The sequence below is a fragment of the Mytilus trossulus genome, chromosome 11 (assembly GCF_036588685.1).
Source record: "Mytilus trossulus isolate FHL-02 chromosome 11, PNRI_Mtr1.1.1.hap1, whole genome shotgun sequence".
NCBI lineage: Eukaryota > Metazoa > Mollusca > Bivalvia > Mytilida > Mytilidae > Mytilus > Mytilus trossulus.
Window position 1 is genome coordinate 63,363,417 of NC_086383.1, and position 17,926 is coordinate 63,381,342.

At 33.0% G+C, this 17,926-nt stretch overlaps 1 protein-coding gene across 1 annotated transcript in view; it reads left to right on the top strand.

The window, feature by feature from the left end:
• Positions 1-1,308: 1,308 nt before the first annotated feature.
• LOC134691399 (uncharacterized) overlaps positions 1,309-17,926 on the top strand; it is a 37,128-nt gene continuing 20,510 nt past the window's right edge. The window contains exons 1-5 of the mRNA XM_063551926.1: positions 1,309-1,383; positions 3,995-4,237; positions 12,231-12,746; positions 13,751-13,857; positions 16,736-17,189. Coding sequence (XP_063407996.1) covers positions 1,314-1,383; positions 3,995-4,237; positions 12,231-12,746; positions 13,751-13,857; positions 16,736-17,189 — 1,390 coding nt within the window. The 5' untranslated portion in view covers positions 1,309-1,313. The remainder of the gene's footprint in view (positions 1,384-3,994; positions 4,238-12,230; positions 12,747-13,750; positions 13,858-16,735; positions 17,190-17,926) is intronic.

Genomic DNA, 17,926 nt, shown 5'->3' on the forward strand with positions numbered 1-17,926 from the left:
TGATAAGGGGAAACAAGTATTTAATTGTATTCTTTGATGACCTGACTGGATTTTTAAGAAAAGAACCAAACGATCATGATTTAAATTAGTGGACAATATATTACTAGTATTCTATAATGATCAATATTTAATATTAACATGGCATGCGAACAATGGAAATATATTGCTTGTAAAACATGGTTAAAACACTGTTGAAGACAATTTATTATATCATAATGAATTCCGCTTCAACCAGATGTTCTTTTATAAAACTAGTCCTTTTGGTACATATATGATGTACATAACTGAAAATATTGAAAAAAGATGCCAGGCTAAGCACGTCCGGAAAGCAGGGTAGCAGATTATGAAAACAAAAACTACACAGTTTACATAGTTTGTCGAGATTGTTGTATATATTATAAACTGTGATCTTTAAGAATTGTGCAAAATTAGGTAACTAAAGAAGCACAAACACTAACATTTATATTATATAAATGCAAATCATATATGTGCATGTTTGTAAATAATTTTGAAATGATTGACCTTGTGTACATGAACATAGCATCAGCGAACCAACATTAAGTTATTAGTGCAACGGAGAAGAACCAAACAAAGCAAATAATCAAAACCATTAAGGTCATCCCTGGAACAATGATGCAGTTATTGCTATCATATATCCAAGCAAAAACGTGGGGTCAAATATGATAACCATGTCCGTCTGTCTGTTTATCTGTTTGTGTTTATTTCTGTCTGTCTGTCTGTCTGTGGTGTATGTGTTTTTAAAAAGGAGATAGGATTTACAATGAAATATTTTGATATAGATAGGAGAGGGTAACACCAAAACTTTGTTTTTATTTTTAAATTCCGAAGTTATGCCCTTATTTATATGAATTTACTTTTTCATTCTGTTCACAAGTGATACAACTACTTGCAGTTTGATTTGTTTGTTTATCTTAACATAAGGGATCAGGTCAGCACCTGACTCATATTGCAATACAAATCAGACAACATTCAGTTACGGTCTGATTCTTCAGTAATCATTGCATTACACTGTTGTCATGTATTTTACGTTGTATTAAATTGCACCAAACAATATTGAAGATAAAACATTACAGTTCATACATATACACCGCATTTGAACTATGGTACACATGTAAAATAATCATTATCAATGCTTAAGAAACACAATCATGATCATGCAGTTGCTGCATGTGGTAGTATTACTATCTACTGTATTACATTTGACTCTAATACATTGCATACTATTCATTTGTGTAGTATTATGGTAACTTGAATACACGCTTTATAGTCTCTTGTTTGTGTTGTAGACTTTCATGTCAAAGGAAGACCAAGAAGTGACAACAGGAGTCTTGAAAGAGAAAGGGATAACACCAGTAGTTGAAGGTTGTATTTTTTATATAAATGAAAGTAGTTTTTGGAAGTTTTCAATTAAGCAACAAACTCCCAGCATACCATAGCATTTTCGATCAACATAAAACCTTGCCTTTAAAGTTTGTTATGCTCGTTGCAAAAGATGTAAATGGCTTTAGAAGACTTTAAAGTATTTTCTACTAACGAAATATTCCTCGATGATAAAAACATTTAAATTTCAACAATTCTTTCATCTACATCTATTCTTTGTCTGGAGAATTCGGTAATATAAAAGAGTAGGGCCGTGTTCACATTAACCTAAATTCGGTGTTGTGTTAGTGTAACTCACACGTAAACTTAACACAATTGCGTTCCCATTAATAAAACTCAATGTTTACATGTAGTTTAAATCATGATTTATCTACACACAGTCGATAGTCAATGTAGGCCTTGTGTAGGTTAAGTGTACACAAAACTAGACATTTAGGACATTAATTTACCGTGTATATATTTAAGGAGGAAACTATTTTTGAGTAAAATTGATATGTTTGATAATTATAAGTATAGTTCTCTACACCAATTGTTGTCTTAATTTTACAGATTTATTTTGTTTAAAAAAATTAACGTACTTTATTAACCCCTGATCAAGACTCAAAGCAGCATCATTGCCAAACCCATAAGGCAGCAACCAATTGAATTTCGGGGGGGGGGGGGGGGGGGGGCGGGGGGGCTATTATAGTTAAGTATAAAACATAAAGGCAAGGTGGTGGAGGTGGTGAGCTATGGATTTTGTTTTGGAAACAAAAAATGTTTCCAGTTTTTGGCCCTGAAAAAATTTTGTTTGTTTCACCCTCAGCTGCCACTATATAATGCTAAAATTGATTTCGACTTGTCACCACAATTTGTCCTGAAAAAAAACAATAGCCCACGCCCCCTAACCCCCCTCCCTACCCCTCCCCCTCCCCAAAAAATGAAGTAAATAGTTGCTGCCTTATTCATTTGGAAAGGTCTTCCCGAATCGACTTAAGGTACACAGAAATATTCGCCACTGGTCTTTACTCAAACAACGATTCCGCTTAAATGCATGCCTAAAAAAGCGTGAGGTAAATGATATGTTTGTCTTTTATCTCAGATCCGTTAAATAACAATTTTAAATAAATTTAAAAAAACGTAACCTTATTCCATTACCAAATACTCATGATCATTGGAGAAGAAATACCATTTGAAACAAACAGAAAAGATAAAAATGTAGTGATCCCTAATATCTCAATCCTTTTTTTGGGCTGTAAGCACGCTGCAACAGCTAACGTTTTTAATGCGTAATCGAGACATCTCTAGTATTTTCAAACTACTGCAAATTATAAAAATGGCTTTCATAAAGTAGCAACCACTTAACTTAAAAAAAGGGGGAGGGTAATTTTTTTTTTATTTGAGTCAGATTTTTTTTTCGCGTACGTTTTTATTCCTTTTTTTTCGATGCTGGTGATCAAATACTTTTTTTTTCAATATTTATCAATATAATGTATTGGGAAGCTCTTGATTCAGAATATTTAAGTTAGCATCTGTATGACCAATTTTTTTTTTTTTTTTATCAAATTGGGGATCTGAATATTTCCATTCCCACCCCCACCCTCCTTCTGAAGTCAAATGGTTATTCCCCTACCGCTAGAAAAGTTATCCAAAAATTTTGAATTCAGTTCTACGTAATGAACATTTAAATGACATATAGTTTACAAGTGGGAACAAATCTTATGTACAGGTAGCTAAACAAGGTGTATAGATGTGAACAAATGTAATGTGAAACCAGTGTACACTACACTAAACTAAATGTAAACATGTTTACTCTACACGGCGTTTGGTGTGAACACGGCCTAGGAGAATGAACATTCATCAATGGTGTATAATCTTGTAAAGTAAAGGTATTAAAACTATAGCAATCCACTACTGCTATGACACATATCTGTGCTTGCAGATGTAAAGTGTATATTTCTCATAGATGGTATAGGTATTCCAGGTCTTATGTGTACTTTCCTAATGTCCAGTATACAAAATGTGAAACATGTGACTCACATAAAAACTAGGTGTACAATGCAAGTTTTATCCTGTATATGTCGAAACTTTAGCCTGGTGTAAAATTATGTGCAGCCTCTAAATACGTACATCTGGTGAGAAACTAGACATAATATGTTACTTAATCATGTTAATATACTCTGAAATTAATTGTTAACAGAATTTTACAACGGAAATTCGGTCATTGATTTGAGACTATACAACGGATAAGCGGGCGGAAAGCTCCAATTGTTTTCGTCAATTTTCTCTTCCAATAATTGTATCGATGGCAAAAAATGTTCATTTTTTACATATTGACTCTAACAGTTCTATATGGAAGCCATTAAAAAAAATTGATCTGTGTTATGGTCTCAAGAACTTATACAAGTATATTTACATTTTAACAAAATTACATTTATTTTAGAGGAAATATGGCTAATTGATATTTAAACACTTTTTACTCAAAGAGTAAGTCAAATCAGCGAAATTGTATATACAATATGAAAAAGAAATACTATAATGAGGATGGTTTTTTTTAATCTAGTAACATGAGAAAAAAAACGAAAATTAAGAATATGCATTTTTCTTTATAAAGATTTCATCAAGACAAAAGAACAATCTGTCATGTTAAACCGATTGCTAGGCCAGGGGACGTATGATTCGTTTGACATGCGCTGTATGGTAACAGGTCAGTTTGGAGTCGGAAAATCTACGCTTGTCAAGCTCTTAATTGGTGATGCTATCCCGGATGAAAGACTTGCTACAGATGGGATTTCCCTATTAGAAGGCCGATGTGGCCTTGATATAGACACCAGAGAGTGGATTCTTATTGATCCAGGTAAGAATGCATTCTAAAGCAATATAATAGTATAAATGCAACAAATATTTTTCTATGTCTTCATCACACAGTTGGGATTTTCCTAACTGAAGGTCGCGGTGTAAATGACATAGACACCATAGATTGAATTCATATTGATAAAGTTAAGAATAAATTTAATAGCATTTTACAAATCTAAACTCAATTAAATGTTAGATTTCGTCGGTTCAGAAGTTATATTTGGAAGTGGGCTGGGGGGAAAACGTCAGTTACAGATGGGTGCAGTCCTAACCTGTACAGCAAGTTAACTTGATTACCAGTCATTTGGACTGATCAAAGTTAACCTGTGACCGAACTTAGGACTGCTCTGACCAGTCCTAGGACCAAAATCTAGTTAACTTGAAAAGCAGACTTGGTCCTAGGACTGTTTTTATGTCTGCCAAAAAGTTAACTTGGAAACAGGTCCGCTATTGATGTAAGTTAACTTCGGAACCAGTCCTGTCACACAGTTAACTTCGGAACCAGTCCTGTCATAAAGTTAACATAAGTTAACTTCGAAACCAGTCCTGCCACAAAGTTAACATAAGTTAACTTTTGCTTTGACAAATCCGATCAAAAGCAGACTTGTTCCCAAGTTAACTTTTGACTGGTCTGCTCAACACTAAGTTAACTTGTAACCAGGACCGCTCTATACGATGTTTTAAAAACATTTTTAATATCTTTGTTTCGTAGTGTAAACATCGAAAATAAAGTAAAATTAATACTTCCGTTTTATAAACAGTATTAAATACAAAATGAATTAGTTGAAATTAAGTACGCATAAAACTTGCTTGTAACACAAATTTATCTGTGATCTGACAATCTATTAATTATAAAAACAATATTGGTTACAATGATAACGGGCACTAAATATATATATATATTCCAATACCTATCAAATTCAACCATATTTGCACTTTATTATGTATATCTTTAGAAAGAAGTATATTTGATGTTAGTTGTATACGTCCTTGTTAGTAATATATCCTTGAACTATGCAGTCACAATCTGCAATAGTTTATTTCATTTACACACATGACTACACATTTTTGATCGCATACATTTCGGGTGCCAGCATGTCCTTCTTTTATTCAAAACATTGATACGTAACAAAATTTCAGTAGTTTTGATACCTCATGCTGATTTGTACATACAAATTATTTGACCGCATTGACCAAAACTGACCATATGTGCACATTAATTTGTAAATCTATATACTCGAATAGTAAATCAGCCATATTTTTTATGTCAGGATTCAATGTATGATACAATGGAAGGCAATATTGTAATATCATAAGAGCAAATTCTTGTTCGCATAAATTTAGGGTGCCGGCATGTTCTCTTTTTACTCAAAATACTGATACGTAACAAAATTTCAGTAGTTTTCATACCTCAAGCTTACTTGTACAACAAAATTATTTGACTGCATTGACCAAAACTGACCATATGTGCACTTTAATTTGTAAATCTATGTACCTGCATAGTAAATCAGCCATATTTTTTTTTGTCAGGATTCAATGTATAATACAATGAACAGCAATATTCCAATATAATAAGAACACATTTTTGTTCGCATAAACTTAGGGTGCAAGCATGTCCTCTTTTTACTCAAAATACTGATACGTAACAAAATTTCAGTAGTTTTGATACCTCAAGCTTACTTGTACAACAGAATTATTTGACTGCATTGACCAAAACTGACCATATGTGCACTTTAATTTGTAAATCTATATACCCGCATAGTAATTAAATCAGCCATATTTTTTATGTCAGAATCCAATGTGTAATACAATGAACAGCAATATTCCAATATAAAAACAACAAATTTTTGTTCACATAAATTTGGGGTGCCAGCATGTCCTCTATTTACTCAAAATACTGATACGTGACAAACTTTCAGTGGTTTTCGTACCTCAAGCTTACTTGTGCAACAACATTATTTGACTGCATTGACCAAAACTGACCATATGTGCACTTTAATTTGTAAATCTATATACCCGCATAGTAAATCAGCCATATTTTTTATGTCAGGATTCAATGTATAATACAATGAACAGCAATAATCCAATATAATAAGAACAAATTTTTGTTCGCATAAACTTAGGGTGCAAGCATGTCCTCTTTTTACTCAAAATACTGATACGTAACAAAATTTCAGTAGTTTTGATACCTCAAGCTTACTTGTACAACAGAATTATTTGACTGCATTGACCAAAACTGACCATATGTGCACTTTAATTTGTAAATCTATATACCCGCATAGTAAATCAGCCATATTTTTTATGTCAGGATCCAATGTGTAATACAATGAACAGCAATATTCAAATATAAAAAAAACAAATTTTTGTTCACATAAATTTGGGGTGCCAGCATGTCCTCTATTTACTCAAAATACTGATACGTGACAAACTTTCAGTGGTTTTCGTACCTCAAGCTTACTTGTACAACAAAATTATTTGACTGCATTGACCAAAACTGACCATATGTGCACTTTAAATTGTAAATCTATATACCAGCATAGTTAATCAACCATATTTTACTGTTGGGAATCTATGAATAATTATAATCGACAGCAATATTGCAATATAATAACAACAAAGTTTTGTTCGCATAAATTTAAGATACCAGCATTGCCTCATTTTATATAAAATATTGATATATGTTACAAAATTTCAGTAATTTTGATATATCCATGCTGACTTTACAACAAAAGTATTTGACTGCATCGACCAAAACTGACCATATGTGAACTTTAAATTGTAAATCTATATACCTGCATAGTTGATCAGCAATGTTTTTGATATCAGGAGTTTTAAGTAGGACCATAAATGTACATGTAATCAATAATATTGGTAAACTATATGAATGCAACAAAAATTCTGCATAACATGAGAGTGTCAGCATTTCATCTCTTTATTTAAAATAACAGTCACTACATATATAGTAGTTCATGATGGTGTGTAAAACAAAACTATTATGCCGCATCATCAAAGTACCAACACTGACATGTCTGATTATTGTCCAAATAATTATGACGTCTGGCAAGGCTATTTTTATTTTTTCTGGGATGCCTTCCTATGTTGAAGCATACAACAATCACTTTTCAATTGTGGCGTCAGATATTTTGTTTGATATCCATCAATGGCGGACAAATAGCAATATTAAGGTGTATTCATTTGTAAATACTACCCTTAATAGCTAGTTACAATGATTTAATAAAAAAGGTTCTCTTCTGGGAATAGTATACTGTTTATCTATCATGTCGGTTGATTGATTTCGCTTATAGTAAAACCTCAAGTGGCAATTATTTCATTAAAGTGTGTATTGAGTATAAATCTGGGACGTCCCATATCTCAATTAATCGGCAAAGACAAATCTCTTGATCAATCTGACGAATTTGACGAGATTGTTGATAGTTTTACCACACCGTATGCTTACGGACACTGTACAATTTCTGTTAAAATATTCTGCGGAAAATAGAATAGTTAATCCAATGCAAACAAGTTGAATAACAATGAAATATCCATGCATGTACAAATGTATGCATAAAGTAAAATCAAGGAAGGGGCAGGTAAAAAACGGGGAAGGAAGCAACGTCGACAATGTTGTTGATATCCCGTGAATATTGCTCCGAAGCGTTGGACAACCTTTTTATCCGCCTTCTAATAAAAAAAACCACTCTGTGTGATTGTATAGGCATTTTTTCTATTCATTTAAAAATACATGTATATCAAATAACAAAAATCTAGTAAAGTCTAGCGAGTAAATAATAAATTATACCTGTGGAAAAACCGAGGGAAAAACAATGCGAATGTTGTTTACGTATTTTAATTAAAGTTCAAGTCTGATATGAAAACTCTTATAACGATAAACTGTCATAAGCAGACCTGTCCTCAGGTCTGGTCAATAGCAGACTTGTCCACAGGTCTGGGCAAAAGCAGACATGTCCTCAGGTCTGGTCAGGAGCAGACCTGTTCACATGTCTGGTCTGAGGCAGACCTGTTCTCAGGACTGGTCAAAAGCAGACTTGTCCACAGGTCTGGTCTGGGGCAGACCTGTCCTCAGGACTGGTCAAAAGCAGACTTGTCCACAGGTCTGGTCTGGAGCATACTTGTCTGCAGCAGTCCTAAAAAAGCAGACCGTAGGTCTGGTCCACCAACGACGAAGTTAACTTGCTTGACTGCTTAAAAATTCTCAAGTTAACTTAGAAAGCAGTCAACAAGTTAATTCTAAGTTAACTGTTGTCAAGGTTAGGACCGCACCCATCTGTATCTTTGGAAACTTATAGTTTAGAAAAAGGCTGATTTGAAAAATATTTGGATACTTGATTCTCTACTATATAGACAATACTTCAATTGTAAACTCTTTTTTTTCTTTCTCAATTTCACCTAAATAAACTCATCATAGACACCAGGATTTAAATTTTGTATTTACGCCGACGCGCGTTTCGTCTACAAAAGTGACGCTCGAATCAAAAAAGTAAAAATGGCCAAATAAATGACGAAGTTGTAGAGCATTGAGGACCAAAATTCCTAAAAGTTTTGCCAAATACATCTAAGATAATATATTCTTGCGGTAGAACAGCTTTAGTATTTCAAAAATTCAAAGTTTTGTGAACAGTTAATTTACAAATATGACCATATCAATTATAATTAATGTCAGCACAGAAGTTCTGACTACTTAATACATCCTTAATAGTGAAACACTACTAAGAGATAAAAAAAAAAAAAAAAAAAAGAACTGACACCTACATGAATGTTTCGCTTTTGGTTAACTTTAATGACGAAATAGGCCATTGCCAATCCTTTTCTGGCATTATTGCAAATTGAATCTTAGATTATTAAATACTAATCTAAGCATGTTTAACACCAGTCTAAGCATGTTTAACACCAGTCTAAGCATGTTAAACATCAGGATTAAAAATTGATAGATATTCTTTAAGGTATACATTACAGTTTAGATCCCACGGTGATTATTTGACAAAACAATTTGAGACCTGGTAGTTGTTTTGTTATCTTTCTTTGAACTCCTTCTATTTTATCAATATTTTTTTTCTTGTATTAAGACCAAATTGAACTAGCATAGTCCAAATGAGTTATAATCATGGTTTTATACAAAGGTATGAACGTCTCAGTACCAAAGTATTAACATGTTATTCTGAGAACTGCAAATATTGAGTTGGCCTTATTCACTTTTTCGCTTGAAGAATTTCTCTGTCATTCTGGGTTTTTATTATTCTGAAGATCTCGGTGTCATCTGCAAATAGGTAGGCATCAGAATCCACTTGGTATGGAAGATCGTTTATGTACGGTATAAATAGAAGTGGTCCTAATACTGATCCTTGGAGTATACTCGATGTAACATTCGCCCAATCTGATTCTTCACCATTCACTATGACTTTTTGATGCATGTCTTCTAAAAGGTTTGTGATCCAGCCTACTATATCTTCATCAATACCTAGATTTTTTTATTTTGGCTATCATTCTTTGATGAGGTACCTTATCTAAGGCTTTCATAAAGTCAGTATATATGCAGTTTATGTCTAAACCTTGATCTAGTGCCGCTGTCCACTAATCAATTACTTCTAATAATTAAAGACCAGTGGACCTTCCTTCATTAAAGCCGTATTGTTTTTTTTAGAGAAAATGTTGTTTATTTTCATTGTGCTCTATTATAAATTCCCGCAATATTTTCTCCATTATTTTACATACGGATGTCAAACTTACGGGCCTATAATTTGTGGCTAGTGATTTATTTCCCTTTTTAAATATTGCCCTTATCATTGCATTCTTCCAGTCATTAGGGACTGACTTACTCTGAAGTGACCGATTAAAGATAATTCATAAAGGTTTTGCTATTGACTCAGCAATCTCTGTTAGTAATTTAGGGTGTAGTTTGTCCATACCTGGTGATTTATCTATTTTTAATGCAGCTAAGTGTTACAGCACTACTTCCTCCTTTATTTTCTGTTTTGACATTTCATTTATTACTGGTACCTGGTTTGGTGATGGTACTTCTTTGCTGGTTCTTTGGTGAATACGCTGGAAAAGTAGTCTACTAGTATCTTTGCCCGCGTGCTGTTGTCCTCAGTTTTATCTGATTTTGTATCTTCTGAATCTATGTGTAAATCCCCAATTCCTTCTTTGTTTTTTTGTTTTTGATTTGATATAGCTTCAGATAGCTTTAGGGTTTTCTTTAGCTTTTTCAGACAGATTTTTTTTCATATTCCCTCTTCAATTTGTTTACTCTGCTTTTCACTCGATTCCTTATCTTGTTGTATTCTTTCCTCACCTCTGAGTCGTTAGTATGCGTTATCATTTTGGGAGGATATTTTTCCTTTTAATTTTATCTATGTTGTTTTTGTCCATTTGGAAGTTATTTATTCCTCTACCGATTTGCTTCCTTTCTTTTGTTGATATATATTTTTTGTCCATATCTTGAATTATACTTAAATGTGACCTCCAGTTTTTGTCTATATCGTTTTCTTTTTGTAGTAGTTCTAATTCTTCTTTTATTTTTATGTAGTTAACTCTACTGAAATATTTAATTATTTTGACTTACTTTTAATATTTGTAGAGCAGTTAAAGACAAATTTCATGGTACATTGGTCGCTTTTTCCTAATGGACTTTGTATAATAAACTTGTGAAAATCAGGTCGAGGGTATGGGGTGCTTTGGTACCTCTCCATCTAGTTGGTCTTGTAACATGTTGAAATAAGAAAAATTCTTGTAGATTTTCTAAAAAATTGTATTCGTTACTTTCCATTTCACCTGTCCCAATTTATATCTGGAAAGTTGATGTCTCCCATTATTACGATATGTGAGTAGCCTTTTCTACAAGCTTCAGTAGTAAGCGAATTTTGTTGTTTAATGTAATCATGTGTTCTGTTTGGTGGTGATCTATATATTAAGCCAAATAATAGCTGGTCTGACTGATTTAATTTAATCTTTATAAATAAGTTTTCTTGGAATTCTGCATTCATTTGGACCTGTGATGCGTCCAATTGTTTATCTTTTTCCAATAAAAGACCTCTGCTTGTGTTATTGTCTAGATGTTTACCAAACATAATGGTAATCAGATACATCGGCTTAAGAATATTCTGAAATTCCTGGTCGGTACCTATTATTTTTAGGTTTAACCTCTGTAATACCAATTATTTTTGGTTTGTCACCTCTTGATCTTACTTTTAACTCTGGCAGCTTGTTAAATTACTGATCTGCGTTCGTGTATATACAGTTTAATTTGGGTAAAACTGTAAAATTATCTACATTTTAACGTTTAAAAACCTTTTTTACTATTAAAATTATTTACATTCTCATTTCCACTTTTCTGTTTTAGGAGTCTAGCTTCCTTAGTTTGACAGCCTTCGCTGCCCAAGCAGGGACCCTTACCATGTAGTGATAATCCCCCTAGACCTCTTCTTCGGTTTGTCTTCTCGCTTGATCCCACAACTTTTTCTCTTGTTCTCTTTCTGCTTGAGTTAGGTCGTTACTCACTCCAACTTTTGCATTAGCTTTTATATATTGTATGTTTTTAAATAGGATAATCTTTGGTTCCGCACTTGGTAATTTTACTAAAATTGTCTATTTAGTTTTTCTTTGTTAAATCTTCCTACTCTTTTGACAGTTTTCAGATTTTCCTTATCTAGTTGGATTCTGCAGTCTTTAAACAGTTCGTTTAGTTTTTCTTTGTCAGCTATATATATTTCTTCCTTGCTCTCTTCATCCTTTTCAGGAATCCCAAAGACAATCAAATTGTTTTTCTCGTGATTTTCTATCGTTGATTTCTTCTAGAACATTTGTTACTGTCTCCTTTCTACTTTGGATTCGTTGTGTTATATACCTCATCATTTGGGGATTCGCCATCTCCTGCATTTTCTGGCTTTTGTATCTTACTTGTTTCCTCAGTTATCAAAGCTTTCACTTTCTCCTTTCTTCTGTGGTTATGTACATTACTCTGTTTTATTTTATCACAGAAACTTACAATGCCCTAGATGTTGTGTACAATAAGGTGTTGATGACCTCCGTAGCAGAAGATGAAAGTAAACAAGATGAAATACAACAAACTGGGCGCACAAGTGGTAAACATTCAGGTGATGTATCACAGCAGTCAGAAGCAAGCAAGTCAAAGACCTCACCAGGACATATCACAGGGAATCTTTCTCAACAGTCTCAATATTTGTTACCACAGTCCTCTTCCAGTGTGCATCTTACACAAGAGCAGTCAACAAAGAAAATGAAAACCAAAATGACCAAGGATGAAATAAGAAAGAAAATGGAGGAAATCCTCAGGAGTGGAAATTATAAGATAAAAGTTGGAAGACTGATCTTCTGGGACTTTGGTGGACAGTACGTCTACTACACAACACATCAGACCTTTATGACATTCAGAGCTTTGTTCCTGCTGGTGTTTGATGGAAGCAAAGGATTGCATGATCAGGTCCTGGATGTGTTATGCTTTCCAGGACAACACATGATACCAACTCCTGCAGGTATTGTTCATTAAATGTGTTACATACTGTATTGCATTCGTTTGAACATCAGATAGATATGAATTACAAAACAAGTATATGCTCTATAGTTTACAATATTTTATATTCTATGCAGCAAATCTTGCAAATTGTTTGTGTTTCTGTCACCCTCTCAGACTTTTTTTGTCAGTCTTTTTTAGTCATACTATTCGTATTTTCTACAAGAACTTACAACCACATTTTCTGGAAATTTGGTATTTGGCAGTGTAATTCATTTAAAAACCCATCACTCATCAATCAGCATCTTGACCTAATACTAATAGATATATTCTCACAACTGATGACAATTACTAAAAAATATCGACGCATTTTTCTCAGAAATAACAAAACAATGCTTAAGGAAATTAAGAACCAGCGCTTCATGTGAGGATGCTAAAGAGCTGTGTCATTTATTTTTTTGAGCGTCCCTCATTATCTGTTTTATATTAACTAAGTACATTACGAATATCATACTTGAGCAATATCTCACAGATTCACTTTTTTACTTTTGCAAGAAGAAATATACCTAACCTTGAGAAATATACTTATACTTTTTTGTTCTTGTTAATGTTTTGGAGTACATTGGTTGGTCTTACTAAAACGTTTACAAGTGGTTAAAAGTATAAAAAGCTATACAATTGTGAAACATTTATACATGTGTGGTTCTGTGAATTTGTTAGCTGTGTTTATTGCTTGTCTGACAGGATGTTTACTTTGACTAAATTGTCATTGCTCATTAATTTATATGAATTATCATAAGTTAAAAGTGAAGTATATGTTGTGGTTACACTTTTACAGTGTCCCATTCTGGAACATAAAGTTAGTCATATTCTCAAGCGTATATTGGACAAAACAATGTCTGCATGCTACGTCTGTTATTGGCAGATGGTTACTTTACCTCGATTAATGGAAGATATACAAAATCAGCTTTAATTTATCAACACAGCCTCTGTTATTGATTTTACTGTAACTTAATATATTTTCAGTATTTCTTCAACATTGGGTCAATTCCATCCTGACGTATTGTAAGCCAGTATATAAAAACATTCCGAAGATCTTGTTAGTTGCAACACATAAGGACCAAATTACCCAGGTAATAACTGAACTAATTTAAACTCCTGTAAGTCACATGATAATACAGTTCAATTAGTAAGTTACCTATTGTTAATTGGTATAAAAAAAACGTGACCAAATTTTTCGCGTTTATCTACATGTAAACAACGATTATACTACTTTTATATATAGAGACTCTCTGTATTCTGTCTACTGTTTTCTTTGAAATGTTTACTATTTAAGGGGTCATACCAGTTGCGTATATATATTAAAATAAGTAAAACATGTTAAAACAAGAATGTGTCCATAGTACACGGATGCCACATTGGCACTATATTTACTAAGTTTCGAGTTGATTGGACTTCAACTTCATCAAAAACTACCTCGACCAAAAACTTTAACCTGAAGCGGGACAGACGGAGGGACGAATGAACGAACGAACGAACGCACGGATGCACAGACTAGAAACCATAATGCCCACTGTTTATTGAAAGTGAAAGATGTGATTTGACAAAAATGAATGTAGGGTAGAGATTAGAGGGAGGCAGGACCTTTTTCGGAATTTCGGGATCGGGTGCTTTAAGTTCGGGATTTGGAGATTGCAATTGATCCTTACGGGATCCAGGAATATATATTTTTTTTTTCATGATTTCGGGATATGAATTTCTTTAAATTCTGCATCTCGGGATTTCGTGTTTTTAAGCCCGGGATTTCGGGATCAGGATCCCTCCGACCACCCCTCAACTTAGCCTAAGTCGGTCTTAATCATTTATACAAGATTCATATCCTACCATTGGCATGTTAATAAGGTTCTCAAAAGAAAAAGCGCTGATTGATTGTCCTAGAAGCATATTTTATTAGACTAATAATGGTCTATATATATGCAGTTACATTTATTTCATGTTTTAAGCGGTGCAAATTTTTGATTTAATTTGACTTTTACCAAAAGATGCATTGTAGCAAAGGAGAAGAATTGTTGTTGTCTGAGGCCATAAACACGAAGATAATTGAATTTAATAGAAAGGAAACAAATATCAGACTTTGAAAAAAGGGAAAGGGCTTTTGATACCTTTTATGAAATCCTCCATACATAATATCTTTTACAAAAAATCATCCTACAACAGTTCACAAGCTGTATATGCCCGCGATTTCTCGGGTGTGTTCTAGTGACATTTGATGCCTGTACCACGAGTAACTGGTATATTATAAGTGTTTATAAAAAGTAAAATCACAAATATGCCAATCTCCGAGGTAATTCAAAACGGAAAGTCCCTAATCAAACGGCAAAATTAAAAGCACAAACACATCAAACGATGGATAACAACTGTCATATTCCTTACTTGGTATGTACAGGCATTTTTTATATAGACCCATGTGACCAATGATTTTCAGTACATGATTTTCAGCACATGATTTTACACGATCGTCTAAGTAAGTATTGAAATGAACTAAATAAGTGTAAACTAGGATTTAATACTGAAATCAGGTTTAAAGAAGTAGAAATATAGTTATAATATAAGTACCGTAAACACGATGTAAATAAGTGTTAACATTGTCTGGGTAAGTGATGTAGTCGTCGAAGAAAACCTAGGTCTGAAAAAGTGAAACCATGGTCTAAATGAGTAAAATCATGGTATTAGAAATTGTTGTAATGGCTTTAATACTGATGTCATGGTCCTAGTATTGTAACCATGGCCTTAGTATTGTAACCATATTTAGAGTGTTTACCCCAATGACGAAGTATTGTAAATATCGTCTTAGTAAAGAAAACTATGGTTTAACATATTTAAGTATCGGAAAAGAAAATAACTAATACCGAACTCAGAGGAAAATTCAAAACGAAAAGTCCCGAATCAAATTGCAAAATTAACAGCTCAAACACATCAAACGACGGATAACAACATAATCTAAATATTGTGGGCTAATAATGTTTACCATTGACACTACTGTATGGTATAAGTAAGTGTATCTTTAACTTAGTATAAGTAAGTGTATCTTTAACTTAGTATAAGTAAGTGTATCTTTAACTTAGTATAAGTAAGTGTATCTTTAACTTAGTATAAGTAGGTGTATCTTTAACTTAGTATAAGTAAGTGCAGCTATGTTCTTAGTTACAGTTGCCATTGTTTAAACATTGTTTTCATTGTCTAACAATTGAAGTCATTGTACAAAACAATGTTGTATGATCATTGTTATTAAGGGTATGTATACTTAAAACTAACTTAGTATTGTAAGTTTGGGTTAAGTATTGTAATTTATGTCAAAGTTAGGGGAACTATTGTCTAGATAACTGTACGTGTGGTCTATGTTATTGTTGACATGGTTTTAGTAAATATAACCATGGTCTAAGTATTATTTACATTAGTCTAAGTTAGATCTGGCAACGAAACATTGACACAATCATAACCATTATTAAATTGCATGAAGAACATTTTCGTATTACAACCAACTCTTTATTTATGAATTTAAATATTAGACAGTTTATCTGATTGACAGCAAATGTGCTTACTCCTAATTCTGTTGAATACATGTTTATATAGTATCACTTGAATAAACTACCACTACTTATTTATGCCCATATAGTCTTCTAAATTGACTTTAATCAGAAGTAATATATATTAAATACTAAAACAAATTTTGAAATTTTAAATAAACGACAACATACTTGGGCCTTAACATAGAACAAAAACCGTGAAACCCCTATTAGTAAATTAATTTTACATGTATTGCATTAATTTTTTTAATCATAAACATAAGTGATGTACAAGAAATTTTGTCAAATATATCTTTTCATTAATACATATACAGTTAAAACTGGCGTTGGTCTATTGTTTCTTAACTCCATTTAATTTCGATAACTGTCTCATTGGGATTCATAACACATCTCCTTATTTTAATATCATTATCTTTTGTCATAGGAGAATGTTGAAACACGACGAAAAGAGTTGTACAGTGAAGTAGAAGAGTTGTTCAAAGATCACGAGGGAAAACAACATCTTGTCCTCAGCCCTATGATATTTGTCAATGCCAAAGACAAAGCTGACCCAGATATACAAATTCTCAAGAAAGCCATTACCGATCTCACTTTCGAACATCCATGTTGGGGAGAACAAATGCCAAATGCATGTGTCCCCCTTGAGCTTGAGATCGCGGAGTTGGTTGCTGAAGGACAGCAAATCTTGTCTTTGAAGGAAGTAGAAGAATTGAATTCCATCAGTCAGTTGTCTGTCTTGTCTTCTGAGCAGCTAACCGATTTTCTAAATTTCCAACATTCGCTCGGAAAAGTTATCTACTTTGATACACCACAGCTGAAAGATTTTGTGATTATCAGCCCACTACTATTGGTAGAAGTCATGAGGTCTTTTGTAACAGGTATTTATACTTTGTCTTCTGTGATGCTCCTCAATTGAGATATCATGCTAATATCAGACTTATATTGATTCGTAACAATATTTGTATAGTATATCTACTTTAAATACACATCACCTGAGATTTTTTGTGACAATCATCTCACTACTCTTTGTAGAAGTAATGAGATCTTTTGAAAAAGGTATTTATGCTATGTCTACTTTGACAATCACTGCTGATCATCAACAAACTACCCTTGATGAAAGTAATGCCATCTTTTAAAACAAGTATTTAACTATACACAATTAACTGTGGTACTCCACAGCAGAGAAATTTTGTGATTAACAACCTGTTATTTTTGGTGAAAATAATAATAATTGTGGTAACTGGTATTTATGCTTTGTTTACTTTGATACTCTATATCACAGATATTATGATATTATCAGTCCTATATTCATGGTAGACGGGTCGAAATCTTTTGTAACAGGTGGTTATGCTATATATACCTTCATACTCAATGTCTGAAATATTGTGTTAACATCAGCCTACCTTTTTCTTGGTAGATGTTTTGAGGTAGCAAGTATTTTTTCAATGTCCACTTCGATACTTCACGTCAGAGATTTTTTTTGTTATGAGCATACTGCACTTGTTAGAAGTGAGAGATATAATGTGACCGGAACTACTAGTATGCTATGTCTTCTTTGATACTCTAATCTTTTGAAGCGGTTATCTATACTATGTCTATTTTGAGACTCCTAAGC